The sequence below is a fragment of the Caloenas nicobarica genome, chromosome 6, assembly GCF_036013445.1.
Source record: "Caloenas nicobarica isolate bCalNic1 chromosome 6, bCalNic1.hap1, whole genome shotgun sequence".
In the NCBI taxonomy this organism is placed as follows: Eukaryota; Metazoa; Chordata; class Aves; order Columbiformes; family Columbidae; genus Caloenas; species Caloenas nicobarica.
Window position 1 is genome coordinate 37,692,483 of NC_088250.1, and position 15,109 is coordinate 37,707,591.

Sequence of the window (15,109 nt, forward strand, 5' to 3'; positions counted from 1 at the left end):
CCAGAGAGGGGGAAATAAAAGGCTTTTTGTGAATAGGGAAAGAGTACAGCCCAATACAGAGTTGATAACATGCCAAAAAACCCCACCAAGAATATCCAAAATAACAGGTGTAAAAGTAAAAAAACCTTACTGAAGAGGTAATGTCACTCTCTCCAACAGTGACCCAAGAGGCATTTTTATTTAGAGAGGACTGTGGTGCAAGAAAAGCCAGCTTGTAATTCCTTACCTGTTTGAATGCTTGATTGGAGCATAAAGAGTATTAGTGAGATTTAGAGCTTTCAAATTCGTGCGCAAAGGTTCTTCTCTCTATTCCCAATGAGACAGTATTATTGTGTTTCTTGATAGGAAAAGAACTGTTAATAGAACCAATTTAGGAGCATGGATACTATTTATGCCTCTCTGTTTTCATTCATATTAGAATAGAGATGAAAACCAGATATAGTATCTGTAAAACAGATTAGGCTCAAATTGCTCTCTGACTTATGCTTTTTAAAAGCTTCTAAAACTTTAATTAAGAAATTACCCACGTTGTCTATATGTCTGAAAAATGTGTTTCTGGTGAAGTTCAATGAAGTTGGCAGTTGTTAGTGCCAAAGGTAGTAAGGGACCTTTTCCAGGCATCTAATCTATTTTTCTACAGCCTTAACAGAAAATTTTAACAGACAAAAATGCAATCTTATCATTCATTTCTAGGATGTATCTTAACATATTCATTCATTTGATCTGTCTTCTGAGGTATATTGACTATATTTATGTAAAATATATGTAACGTTATCTTTTGGGGTGTTGTAAGTATATGTGTAGATGACTGTAACTTACTTACTACTTCTAGAAGGTCACCATCACTTGTCCCTCCAAGAATCTCTAACATGAAAAATAATAGAAAAAGGCAATATTTGGATTGATAGATGATGACATGGGGTAATTAGATTGTTCAGAACCTCACTAGAGCTATTATTTATAAATTTCTACTGCCTTGCTGTTCTCCTAATCATTGAAAGGATTTGTCAACATAGATTTCCTCCTCCTCAGATGATGACATGACTTGCAGCCCACAATATATGCTGACAAGACAAGAACTTTTGAGACTGCCTTAAAATATTTGCTGCAATGACTACATTTTTCCTAAATAGCGGTTTAACCATGCAGGAAGACCTTACATGAAAGACACAGATTTACTTATTCTTAGCTTTTCTTAAATGCACGATTCGAGTAGTTTCACGACTCGGAGTAGGACTGTATTAATGATGGAAGAAAAGGGGATAGCCTGGTCAGGAAAATGCTTCCTCTTCACTCACTGTCGGTTACAGACCTGACAAAAATCAGTGCCAGCTGCTGCTTCACACACAGCCCCAGAGACCTGGAGATTTAATGCTGCCTGAACTCACAATAGCTCCAAAACAGGTATCGATGGGCTAAGCCAAAAATTGCAGGAGGACAAGGGGAATATCTGCTTGCAGCTTGCTTCTCTTCCTCCTTACTGGGCATTGGTGAGGTTGCACCTCAAATCCTGGGTTCAGTTTTGGGCCCATCATGACAAGAAAGACCTTGAGGTGCTGGAGTGAGTTCAGAGAAGGGAACAGAGCTGGGGAAGGGGCTGGAGCACAAGTGTGATGGGGAGAGACTGAGGGACCTGGGAGGTTCAGCCTGGAGAACAGGAGGCCTCAAGTTGCACCATGGGAGGTTGAGGTTGGATCTTGGGAACAATTTCTTCCCCAAAGGGCTATTGGGCATTGGAACAGGCTGCCCAGGGCAGTGCTGGAGTCGCCATCCCTGGAGGGGTTTAAAAGATGTGTAGATGGTGATCTTAAGGACATGGGCTAGTGGCAATGTTAGGTTGATGACTGGTCTCTATTATCTTGAGGGCCTTTTCCAACCAAAACGATTCTACGATTCCCTCCACAGCTGATCTGAGCCTGGTGAATGGAGAGGAGAGCTGCATATACTTTGTTGGGAATTCTCTCGGGCTCCAGCCAAGAAAAGTTAAAACTTACTTGGATGAAGAACTGGACAAATGGGCTCGAACGTGAGTACCCTGCAGGGTATGCAAGATGCTAACCTGTGCTTTGGTTTTATTTTGGGATCTGTCTTGGAAATGCTTGAATAGAAGAATAGAGTGTTAAAACCACCACAGCTCCAGAGTACAACATATTCAGTGTTTCACTAGTGCTATTTATATCTCCTTTAAAGGTATGAGCAGTAAAGCAAAGACCCAACTTCCAGCTGTGATAATCTGTGCTGTGAGGAAATATAGGCAGGCAGAAGAGGCAAAACTGATACTGCTAACTGGGCAGCCTTGTTTCAGTAGAAACAGTCTGGATGGAGGCTGCTTCCCTTATTAATATATGAATGCTGTGGGTTAATAAAAATGGCTTAGTGTTTCCTATTTATTACCTGTATTCTTAAAAGTGAGAAAGTTGAGAATGAATGGGAATGAATCTGCACTTTGGGAAGCACTCGTTCCTCCTGGTTATTCATTCAGCACAGCACTGCAGTTTCTCCAGTCATTTGAAAAAATTGCAACCCTGTCCATTTCTGTTTGATTATTGTACTTTATCAGGGAAACAGCTGAGCTCTTTCAGAAGGTAAAAGTCAGATAGCACTCTTATCTGTTAGAGAGATGCACTGGGAGTGCAAACATATTTCAGCTCCTTCACTGTACCTTTGCATTGGTTCACTTCCATTCTTATGTTTGTCTTTGCTACAGTGAATGATGTTTGTTTGGGTGTTTTTTTTCCCTCAATGATTATAAAAAACCTGAAAGAAAAGAGTAGGCCTTCAGTAGCTGTATCTAAGGGGGAAATATGACTGAACATGATTTTAAGACATTAGGAGAGAGGGGGCAAATCTAGAAAGGCTGTTAAAAATACAGTATAGCCCCATACACCTTACCCAGAATAAATCAGAAAGTTTAAAAACAAAACAACCCAAACCCCAAACTAAACCCAACGAAAACTCGCCATAAAATCTTGCTAGCTGCAGATGTGCCTAAGGCAACTGAGAGAGTCAGGATAAGGTCAGGTTAATTTTGAACAGAGATGCTGATGGATGGGATAAGGTGCTGGTGGCTGCGAAGGAATAGGTGGTTGGAGATGCACAAATAGATGCTTTTATTCCAGTCAACAAAGGCAGCTCAGCAAAATCCTGTCTAAGGTAGTAGCTGTGACCAGCCAAAGCCTGTTCAATGGCTCATGTGTTGGCAGTCTGGAATTTAGTGTCTAAGGCTTAGATAAATAAGTAGCGAGAATCTAAGAAATGGCATGCAAATTAGGTACATCCTTCAAGTCAGCAATGATATAGATTCTGACTCTCTTATAAATTGGTTTATCGCATTTTCTGTTTGCTCTGTCTGGGGACTCATCTCAAATAGCTGCTATACTTGTCTATTTAAAGGTTTTTCAGTGCATATAGCTGATGGCAAGAGTGAAAAGGACGATTACACAGTGTCTGTTGTCAAGGGCAGGGAAGCTCATAGCTTTAGCTCTGTGTGGTGACGGGAACTCATTATAAGGCCTGGAGAGAACGAAGCCTTTTTATGCATTTCTTTCTTGTTGTGTTCCCTCTTACAGTGTCACTGTCCCTTTTTTACTCCTCCAGCATTTAAATGGTGGGTTACAGTTTTCTGCTCTTACATCTGCCTCCCACATACCTGTTCTGTCTTCGTGTTCTTTCCTTCCACGTTCCTCTTTTTTTTATGCTAATGTATAAAAATAACAAATTCAAGCCACTGGCATTCTTTGCATGGATTAAAAAAGAGCCTTTGAGACTTCATCTTTCTTTCTGATTTCAGCTAAATCCAAGATTTATTGAACAAGGGGCAAAAGGAATGAAGAGTGGCATCTTCCATGCTTAGCCTAGAGTAGCCAATAATCCAGTTTTTTGAATCTAAAAGACCAAGGTTGAAGTGACTTTTTTGGTTGGGTAAAGGCCAGCAGGTGCTTTGCAGCGTCTTGTTTTCCCTTTCTCCTGCCACAACTGTTTAAGCAATTAATGTATTTTATAGAATCATTATTGCATGCGAATGTACTCGCTGCAGTGGGTGACGTCTCTCACGTCCGAGTAACTCATAAAAATGGAACTATTAAAACATAAGAGAGTCTAACATAGCCAGTTGTTACGCTGAAGGGCTGGTGGGGTGACTGGGGAGTGGGGAACCTGCTGGATGGAAGTTTTGAGGATTAGAGTTGTTCAGTCAAGCAAAATGAAGACAGAGAGGAAAAACTGTTGTTCTCTGTGAATGTATCAAGGGATAAACAAAGGGGAGGAAAAAAGGAGCCACTGACGTGAAATAACATGCTGGCACAGCAAATATAAACAAGGAGTTAATAAACTGAGCCTAGAAACTAAATATAAGCTTCTAAGCATTGAAGCAGTGTGGCAAAAAGCTTCTGACATGAATGTGGTAGACAAAAAATTCCCCGTCTGTGGCAGGCTTTATAATATGGCACCTGCAGCAGCGAAGGACTGTTTCCAGAGATTCCAAAGGTATCTTTTGGTTCTATGTGCTGAACTAATCCTGCAAAATACAGCAGTCCTGCAAGCAGGAGTGCAGCTTGGCAGGCTCGGGCATATTCTGTTTGACAGACCCACTTCTCCTGCTGTTCGGCAGGTGTCATCTCGGCGTTGTGCCTTTCAGCAGGTTGTATGTTAGAGCTGTAAATGTCTGGTTTAATGCCCTGGGTTTTTTAGTTTTGCCTTCAATCTACCGCTCCATACAGTTCTTTTTCTGTGGATACGTCTCTCTTTCTTTGGGCTATTTCTTTGCTCGAAACCGTCATCAAACTGAAGAGTCTGTATTGGCTCATTAAGTACCTTGCGTCATCTTTGGCAAAGAAACAAGAAGGAAATTTCTACTTGAAGAAGATTTGGATGAGCGCAGAAGATTCCTGAAACTGGCAATTAATTTAAATCCCTTTTTGTTACCGCCTTTGAAGCCCTGGGATCACATTGGAAAATGTGTTTCTAGCTCCCCTAGTGAGCTTTAAATCAACCAGACCTCAGTGAATAAAATGTGGCATTGTGATTTCTTGCCAAATTGAAAATAAAATGGTAACCGACTAAAAAATTAGTTTGTGTGATGAGAAAGCCTCGCAGTAGTTTAAGAAATAGTTCTGTTTGTATGATGCTTTATGATTTGATGGGCCACGTTTTGTATTCGTTAATTTGGGCGCCTTGATTTAAGTCTCTCTTGCTACCTAGGGTGCACAAAATGAGACGTAGGTTCTCTGTGTCTGAGGGGAATGCCAGAAGCACTGCAGTTGTGTCCTTAAAGATTATTACCCCCAGTGCCTACCAGAGCTGAGAGAGGGGTGGCATAATATACAGAGACATAAATTCTCTGAGGCAGAGCGTAGAATTTTACAACCTAAGTGTAATAGGATGTATTGTGCCGTCAGCAAAGGCTACAGAGTTTCATGTGATTAAAATTAAAAAAAAGGGTCCAAGAATATGCCTTTAACTACCATTTTAGCAGCAATAATTTTTGTCTCTTGGCATTTATATTGGCCATCAAGAGGGAGGCAAGCTCTAAGCTGTGCCATAATAATAATAATAATATGAATAATAATTAATACTGGTTCGCCCCTCTTTCAATGTGCTTAAATTTCTATGTTTTCTTTTGAAAATGAAATATTCTCGTGCCCAAAAATATCATATCTGTTTTCACGACAGCTTGGAAATTTATTCTGAAATTTCGTTAGTCCTGTGTGCTGGTAGAGAGTGCTTTCATCAGTAAATTCCCATTAGAAGGACACTAATGGCTATAAAATCAGAAAAAGCTAATGAAAGTGAATCCCATAGGTAGTTAGGGCTTCTTTTTCCCATCTTATTATGCTCACTATCCTCTTTCAGAAATACAGATCCCCTCGGGCTGGGAGCCACTGAAAATATTTGTGGGTTTTTTTTCTTTTTTAATTTTTTTATTTATTTTAACAGTCTGTATTATCCCGAAGTCTCTTGATAACTATATTACAGTTAAGAATAAGAAGGGAAATTAGAAATAAACGTCTTGCTGTTTGTGAAACATATACCACTGTCTTCAGGGAAAGCAGACGCATTATGGTCTGATGGAAGGAAGGAACTTTGAGCACTAATCCTGCCCCTTACTGCATCTTCTCCCCTACCCACATACTGCCTTTATTCCTCATCTATGAAACGTTCTTGCAAATGAGTGCTATTTCACACTGCCCGCTTTTCTGCTATCAAGGTCTCATCAGAGAGCAATTCTAAAGAGGAGAAAAGTGATCAGCTAGTCTGCCATGACCTTAACCAAACTAAGGATTGGGGTCCTCCTTGTTGTCTGCGTGGGGCTGGACTTGTTGAATGTAGGGAGGATATTTTTATCTGAGAAGTCCAGTGTGACCTCTTTCAGCTGTTGACCTAAACCAGTCCAAAAGCAAATGGCATTTCGTAAAGAGAAGAGGCTTGAAGTAGTTAATACAAATTGTGCTTTATGCAGCAGTTCTTTTCTTTAGGATCACGGTTCTTTTGGAAATATTCCTAGGGGGTGTGGATTAGACCCATGTCAATTAGAAAGGATCTGAGTGTAAAATATCCAGGTAATTTGTGTGGGAGGCAGAACAAAATTCTACTTGAGAAGGTAGGAGGTGGATAGGGAAAACCAATCTTTTAAATAGCCTTAAGCACGGGGGACCAGCTCATAGTGTCTTGTACACCCTTCTTTCTCATGTCTTAATCTGCCACAGGTCTTCTCATGATTTTGAGTGGACATTGTGTGCCTGTTCTTCTTTGAAAGATTTATTACTCTCTCTTTTCTTTTTTCTTTCTCTCATCACAGCTTTTAGGCTTTTTAATTTTTTTTTTTCCTCTCTCTATCCAGTATCCTATTGTTTTTGTCCCTGTTTTGAAGCTCCTTTATACTTGGCTTGACTCAGCCACATGCAGCCTGGCATTTCTGACTCTACAAGTACCCTGTGGTGCTCAGCAAATATGAAAATCATCCAGTGTGAGATGGAAGCCCAGAGCAATGTTTCCTTGGATTAGCACCATTATGACTTTGCTCAATCTGCTTTAATTTGCATTTAAATCTGTGTGCTACATCCTGCATGTTTGAGAAACTTTGCAACTTTTTCTTTATGTATGCACGGTGGCTACCTCAGAAATCTGCTTCTCTGTCACATTTGAAGCAAAAATTAGTTCAGAGCACTTAATCCAGAACTGAATGTACATACCTGTCACTTCAGGGTAGCGACGCATTCAGGTTTAAGGTGCTTGTATGATCCACTGTGGACAGGAATGGTTTTGCAAAATAAAGTTTTTCAATGCCCTCTGTCAAACTAAAAAGCTTTATGCACACTCAGATCTAGAACAATTTGGCAGGAAGAAGAGCAGCTATAAAAATTAGCAAGCAGCAATGTTCGAGCAGGTGCTTCCCTGCATATACATTAAGTACCTGCTGCTATATGCAGAAGGGTGAGTTCAGACAGGAGATTCAAGAGTATACAAATTGTTTCTGACAAGAAATATTTCTTTCAGGGAGCAAGGCAGTATTCAAGTCTACCATCCTCTGCGCTGCACAACGTTCAGCTAGAAATGGAGTAGCTCTACAGGGTGGTCTCTTCTTTCTGTGTAGTTTTTGTGAGCTGGGGTTAGCAAAATGCCACCACTGGGCCCTTTCCTGGTGTGCCTTTCTCCTCCTCCTCCTCCAAATGTGAGATCTCCAAATCAGATAAGTTTCTTAGGACTGATCCAAAGAGAACAGCAGATGTTTTAATTGTTTACCTCTTCTTTTTCCAGAGGTGTCCATGGCCATTTCAATGGTCAGCGCCCGTGGGCTTTGGCAGATGAGTGCCTCGTGGACCTGATGGCTGAGCTGGTTGGTAGGTGTGAACTGCAAGGAAAAAAATCTTTCTCCAGAAATGGAAACAAATTTGGTTTCTTTAAAGACTGAAAGTCCTGGAACTCTGTAACCAGAATTTAGTTTCTTGCATTCTTTTGTTCTAATAGTAGTTTTTCTGGCTGCCCTGTGCTTGGGCGAATACTTTATTTTAAGGCTGCAAGTGATTTAAGACATGAATATGTGTGATAATGTATAAGCATATGCATATCATGAAACTAATTGCAGCAAAGGTTTCTTGAAGCATCATAAACCACTCAGTCTAACATGTGAAGCCCTTTTAAAGGGCACTTGGCATTACAGATTCTCAATCTCTCTTCTAGAAGCGAACTAATGAACTTTCCCCTTTGAAAAACTATTTCTACCGAGACATTTTCTGCTTTTCCTCCTTTCCCTGCCACTAAATCCAGCCTCATATTTGAGAACTGCTTATGTCAATGAAGCAGATAAATGGGGCAGGACCTGCTATTTGTAGGTTCCCATTGCCCTGCCATACCCCTTGAGGAGCCCGCGGTGCTGCAGAACCTCAGCACTAAATGCATCTGGTTATTCTAGAGATTAAAAAGGGCCCTAGAGACTTCTGGTTAGTTTGCCAGCCATGAAAGCAGTTGTCTGAGTCTGAATGCAAATGTCCTCTGTTGCTTCTTACTCTAACCTGTGTGTAGTTGCTGAAATAATCTTTCACTGGGATTTCCTTCAGAGTTCTTGCTGTAAGAAGGAGGAAGAGAAATGATCTTGGCAGGGTTTCTCACAGACCCCTTTTCTACCCTACAGCTGTTGTCAAGGCTAGGTTAGTAGATTCTAGTGGGATTTGGCCAGTATTTCAATTTAGCTGTTGAAGGCAACTGTCAATACTGCCTGTCCGAACTGAATTATCATGTATTTGTTTGTACCTTCACTAAGGAAAAATGCTACAGTTAAGTTGACCTCCTATATGCTAGATATTGTCTTGTAATTTCTCCTCCAACTATAGACAAGTGTTCAGTGAGAAAGTTATGGGGTTTTTTCTCCTTCAAGAGAAGCAAGTGGAGTCCAAACAACTGGAAATAGACATTAAGGAATGTCAATGTATATATTTATAAGTAAAGTCAATTCCTGACTTCTTCATGAAGTTTCCGAATAGCACAGAACAAACACAAGAAGATATTGTTATAGTTGGTCTATCCATGATGTAAGTACTAGGTTAAAATGAGTGTGGGTACACTGGGAATTGCTGGATGAAGCGATCCCATCTGCAGAATGAAATAAAAACCAAAATGCAGATTGGTTGTTCTGATTTTCAGAGTTGATACTGTAGTACCCAGTATTACTCAGGAGGTTAAGAAATTACTTTTCTTGCTTTCATTACCTTCAAGGGCAAGTTCAGCACATCCATCCATTAACTATCATATAACATAAAAATTTGAGAATATGAAGGGGTGGAAGGTGTTGAAATGCTGAATGCAGCTGATTTAGGGGCTGACCAATGTTTCCTGGTAAGCGGCTGTTCCCGTTCTGGGAGGGTATAACTGGGAAGCTGTGGGCAGTAAGACTTTTCAATTGGAAACTTTGAATTTAATCAACTGGAGGATGGAGAATTTCTCTTATGTCTTATGGGAATGAGAGAGTAGTCATACTACAGACTTCAAGGCACACAAATTAGTTGAGTAAGAAGGTAAAACCCGTTGATGCTCTTCATATAACCATGAGAGAGAAGCAAGATCCCTAAAAGGGCAGCTTGAAGCACCCGAATTATCGTCCTTCTCTGCATCATCTTCCGTGAACATTTGCAAATCGTGGGCCCCCGTGAACTCTCCTCGGGGTGATGGGGCAGGCTGAGCACTGACCTCCTGCCAGTGCCAGGATTAGTTTGGTCTCGGCTTAGGTTAAGACTCACTGCAGAAAGCAGGGACTCAGGCTGGGACTTTTTTTTCCCTTAGCCATCTGTCTTGTAGAGGCTGCCAGCTCCGTGCGTATTACAATATTTGTTTAACTAAAAGATGTGTTCTGGGTGTAAGGAGAGGGAAATGAGAGCTTTGCTTAAACTTCATCTAATTGCTTGTCAGTCTCTCTATTTTTCTTCTCCAATCTCTGTAGGGCTCTGGTGCTTTTTTAATCACAATGGCCAGACTACACTGAACTTACTGCTTTGTTAATTTTAAACATATATTTTAAAGTTTTTTGTAAAACAGTTATGATGACTGAGGTCACCCTACCATTAACCTGCTTACGTTTTTAAGATTATTTTTGGGAAGGGTTTCTTAGCCTTGTTTTCTTCAACAGTAAAGGGCATGTCAACATTATCAGTTTGGGTTTTGTTCTCCAGATTTTTTGGACTTTGTTTAATTGAACTGTAAAACGGGGTTTGGGCTCAAATCTGGCCCTCAGGTTTTCATGCCAGCAGAGTTGTATTTATATAGTATCCTCATAGATTTTTCAAGACCAAAGTGTGGGATTCTTGGAGTGCAAATGAATTAATATTTTCCAAATAATGGCTGCATCATAATTCTGAGTTTTAAAATTGTAGGTAATAGTGAAAAGGCTAAGAGAATAAATGCAGGAAAAATGTTATGTTAAAATGCTCTCATCCAGTGTGGTATTTATGATTAAGCACCGTTTTCCAGCAAGGTGTAATACTGAGTACGCATGAGTTGAGTGAATTCTGAATTTCCTTTTTTAGTGAATTTGATGTAAGAACACAGCAGAATTTTCCTCTGTTTTTTATTCAATATTTAATACGTTGTGGAGAAGGAGGAAGAGTTGTCATTTCTAAGTAGTAGTAGCAAGTAAAAGTTATTTAGTGAGATTTATTCAGGAGTGGACTAAAGACTGTAAAATATCTTTGTCTGTTTAATGGTTTATAGTGCTATAACACCTCGCTTATTAAACGCTGTCACACTTTCTTGTTCAATGAAAGTTACAGTAGTAAATACATTGTGAAATGCAAAGTCAAGGTCAGTGGAGGCCAAAGCCTTTTTTTCTATGCTCACATCAAGGGACATAACATGGTGACGGTAACCTCGGCTTCTCCTACTAGACTTTATTAAAACATTACAACCTTGGCAGGATCACCTTCTGATGGAACAAGATTAACTGTATGGCTGCTGCTGTACAACGTGCTCAGGCAGGTCTCTGTTGAGGGAAGACCGAATGCTGAGCAGATTCGTAGTGACGTTGAGTGATAAGGATTATTTGAAATAACAAAACCGTTTTCAGAATTGAGGCCCTCGGCCTTTTTTCAATCATTTTACAAAATGCTTTTTGCTTACCCTGGTGAGGATCAGGCTCCCACTGCAGTCAGAGAGGAGAAGGATGGCAGTGTCTGCCTAACGCAATCATAATTGTCTCTGAAGTTCTACTTTGCAAATGCTGCTTCCTTTTATTAAAGAGGAGATTTATCAAGCAGAACATACAGGTTTTAGCCTGTCTTGGAGATATGGTATAAAGTTAGGAAATAAAGAAAGCAAACATAATTTTGTCTCCTGTGTGCTGGGTCTTTGAATATTGTAATAGGTTAATTGGATCACAGAAAGGTTGTTTTCTGAAACGCAGTGCAGGTTATAAAGGATAACAGTTTTCCAATGACACGGATGAGGTTTGTTTTGTGGGCATGAAATTCAATAATGGAATGCTTTTAATAAATATATAATTTACGGAAGACCAAGACTTACATGACAAATGTAGTGTCATATTTAATTTGGGATGCTAGCATGCAGCTAAAAGTGATCTACAGATTAACCATTTGTTCTATACGGAATCGGTACAGCAGGCAGAGGATTGCTCCTGCAGAATTTGCTGTGAAAGCCACAGATTTCATGGAAGGAGCAGAGGGAGAAATAAGAACAATACCATTTCTTGATGCTATCCCTTTTTTCAGCCTCAAGAGTTCCATAGAAATATTAAGACTGCAAATAACACTGTTTTGAGCTGCAATCACTCTCTCTAGCTGTCTTCTGTATCTGCAATAGAACAGCCACAAGGTGACCCCTTCCAGCAGCATGGAGCCTGCAGATGCAATGCTATCAGAGGGAAGAAAAGCAAGCAAAGGAGGAGCGTTTAAGTGAGGAAAAGAGCTTATTTTCCCCTACGAAGCGCTGGGTCTGCTTATATTTCTTCCCACAAGCTTGATGATGTTCCTGGTATCTGACGGACGGCACTTATTCATGACATCTCTTTTTCCTCCTGGCTCACCCCCTGGACAGGTCCTCCTGAGTCACTGACAGTTACTGACAGATCTTTCTGCCCGATACTGGGAGATTTCAGCAACACAAAGAAAGGCCCCTGAATACCTCAGTCAGAGTGGTTCTTGGCTTTTCCTTTGGTGGCAGAAGCTGAGGCTTGCTTGGCAAGGATATGTGAATAAACCCCTCTTAATTATAGATTTTTATGTCCTTTGGCTATGTTTGCTTCTATTGAGTTCAGCTCCTGGTTATGTCTTTTTCCTAAGCTGACAAAGTAATAACTCTATGAACCTAAACTCTGTGGGATATGATGGAGTGTCTCAGTGCTCTTGCTGCCTTTCCCCTGTGTTGGTTGGGACATTGTGTGCTCTCCAAGGCAGGGACAGGAGAAGCCCAGGATTCTCTGTTTCTTGTGGCTCACCCTTTTTACCCCGACATCCCGTTTTCCTCTCTATTGATCTCGAGGGTGGCCATTACTGTCCACGTCTGCTTACGCTTGTCTTCATCCCTCCCTGTCTTCAGCCTCTTTCCACCTTTGGAGAACTCCACTGCTGGGGCGATGCCCAGGGCAAGGTGCACGAGCCCATCTTCCAGCTGAAGAAGACTCTCAAAGCACTGATTTGTGTCAAGGCTGAATTACCGCTTTTCAACAACAGACATCAGGCAAAAGGGAAAGAAACAGGAACTGATTTTTTTTCCATGTCTCAGTAGCTCCCTGCCCAATGCACAGCCCCTCATCCTGCCTAGAACCTTTCACCAGCGGTTCATAAGGGCTCGAGAATTTGTTACTAAGTACTTTGTAAGAACAATTAGTTGTTACTCCATTAGCTCAGTCTGTGATTAGCTGTAGCCAAAAGGCATCTGTTATAAGCCTCCTTGGAGCAATGTTGGTATGGCTCCTTCTTGTTAAATTGCTATGTTAATAATAGTCTGCTATATTCAATAGTCCATTTTTGCTAGGTTTTTTTATTAGGGATGAAATTTAGCTTGACATTACAGTAACCACTTAAAATAGATGATTGTCTCAATATGTTTTCTGACTTGCTTTACTTAGGCTTATTTTTGTCATAAGTTTCTAAAAGTCTTGCTTTACGTACAGTATTCTGACCTGATTTTTGTCTGAGGTATTAATGATAATAAATCCACGGGTGGTTTGCCGGGAAACAGAAATACTTCATTGTTTTTGTTTTCTGTGGCTGACCTGAAAAAAATAAATATTTTCCTGTCACTGTGGTGTAGTGAGTCAGACAAGAAATCTTTTTACTTCACTGTGATGACACCTCAAACGTTTGTTTACTTTCCAGTCTTTAGAGAGATTTTGACGGAAAGCATACTTTTGCTTCTTAACGCTGTACTAGATTTCTCTGAAATTATAAAGAAAACCGTTAACCAGTTTTTTAAAAAATACTTATTTTTCTTTCTTTATTATTCCAGGGGCTCAAAGGCATGAAGTAGCCTTAATGAATGGGCTAACTGTTAACTTGCACCTCCAGATGGTATGTCTTTATGATGTTTATTTAATGTCATGTTGACAAATATATTTTTTTTTTCCTTTCTTTGTAAATGTAAGCAAGTGTTTTCTGAGGACCTCACAAAGACAGCATTGGGAGTCGTATCTTGAATGATACTTTGGCTTGTGCAAGACCTGGCTCCACTTAATATTAAGCAGAAAAGCCGGACAGAGAAATATTTTCAAGGACTCTGTAGGGGAAGCTCGAGCTGTTCTCGCATGTGCTGCATGTCTGTCCTCAGAGAGAGGAGATGTTATTATTTAAGAAATGTTTACAAATAAGTTCTCAAATTTGAATTTCACAGCAAATGTCAAAGTTTAAGAAATAAGAGCTCAACTGTGAGGAAGTCAAAGCTGTAATTTCAGTCAAGGTTAAAATGCAGTTGCATACAAGAGCTGGCATTTTGAGTTATGCTGTTTAATGTATGCCTAAAATGTGATAAAAGTGTTCAAATTTGATTCTTATGGCATAGTGGCCATCAATGTGGTTTCCTCATGCACAGGTCTCTCTGTGGTTACATACAGCCTGTCTCTGGTTTTCTAGTATTTCTGAAGATTTGTTTCAACTGAATGAAGATGTGAAGCTTACTTTTGTGTAGTTCCCACAAAAAGATTTATCACTTGGATCCGCTCCTCTGTAACACGTCTCTGACCTTTGTTGAATTAAGAAACCTGAGGCAGGGAAGGATGGGGCTGAGTAGAAGCCAACTGGGGGCGACGCAGCCATACTGGTGCCAAAATGCTCGGGTACACAACCCGTGCTGTGTAACCACTGCTGGCATGAACAGGAGGACTTGTAAGTCTTCTCCTAGTCCTCTCAGCATGGTTAAAAGCCCAACTTGCCTCCACCCAAGGAGCTGAGAAGGTCATTCACCTAAAGGTGCTGAGATGATGTCTTTGCAGAAGGCTTAGTCCTTTGGTCAGGCTTGTTTCAGAGGTGGGGATGACTTAATAACCGATGTTTGAGGGCAGGAATGGAAATCCAATTCATTTGCACTGTTTGCTACTCACCCTTCGGCCGCCGCTTTTGCTAGTGGGATGGAGCCGGGTGAAATCCCAGCTGCCCTGGCTGCAGTCAGAGCTTTGCCGTTGATTCCTGGAAGTGCAAGTTTTCACTGCTGGATTTTCGTGGCCTTTGTTAGGCATATATGAAATACAGTATGGTAACGTTTTCCTACTTTGATAAATGTTATATAGACAAAGAAATATTTGTAATTTCTGGGGAATTCTCTGTAGTCTGCATGAAAGTAAAACAGTCTTTATTAAGTTATATGCTGGGAGCATCTCTCTCATCTCTGCTTAGCTACATTTCAACTTTTTTTTTTTTTTTTTGTTCTTAACAGTTATCTTTCTTTAAGCCTACTCCAAGACGCTATAAAATTCTTCTAGAAGCCAGAGCCTTTCCCTCTGACCATGTAAGAAATTAATATTTCACTGTATTTGTATTATTAATCATATTTTTCCAAAGAGTATCACTAGCCTGATTTGAATATTTATTAGCTCATCTTGTCCAAGTAACGTTACAATAAAAAAATCTGTCAGAAGCTTTTGAGCTCAGCATATTTTACAGATCGTAGCTTTATT

At 40.3% G+C, this 15,109-nt stretch overlaps 1 protein-coding gene across 4 annotated transcripts in view; it reads left to right on the forward strand.

Annotated features, from left to right (window-relative positions):
- Positions 1-15,109, forward strand: part of KYNU (kynureninase) — a 59,705-nt gene that overhangs the window by 10,893 nt on the left and 33,703 nt on the right. For all 4 annotated transcript variants that reach the window (XM_065638003.1, XM_065638005.1, XM_065638002.1 and 1 more), the window contains exons 3-6: positions 1,906-2,026; positions 7,756-7,838; positions 13,450-13,511; positions 14,869-14,940. In XM_065638003.1, the coding sequence (XP_065494075.1) occupies positions 1,906-2,026; positions 7,756-7,838; positions 13,450-13,511; positions 14,869-14,940 (338 nt within the window). The remainder of the gene's footprint in view (positions 1-1,905; positions 2,027-7,755; positions 7,839-13,449; positions 13,512-14,868; positions 14,941-15,109) is intronic.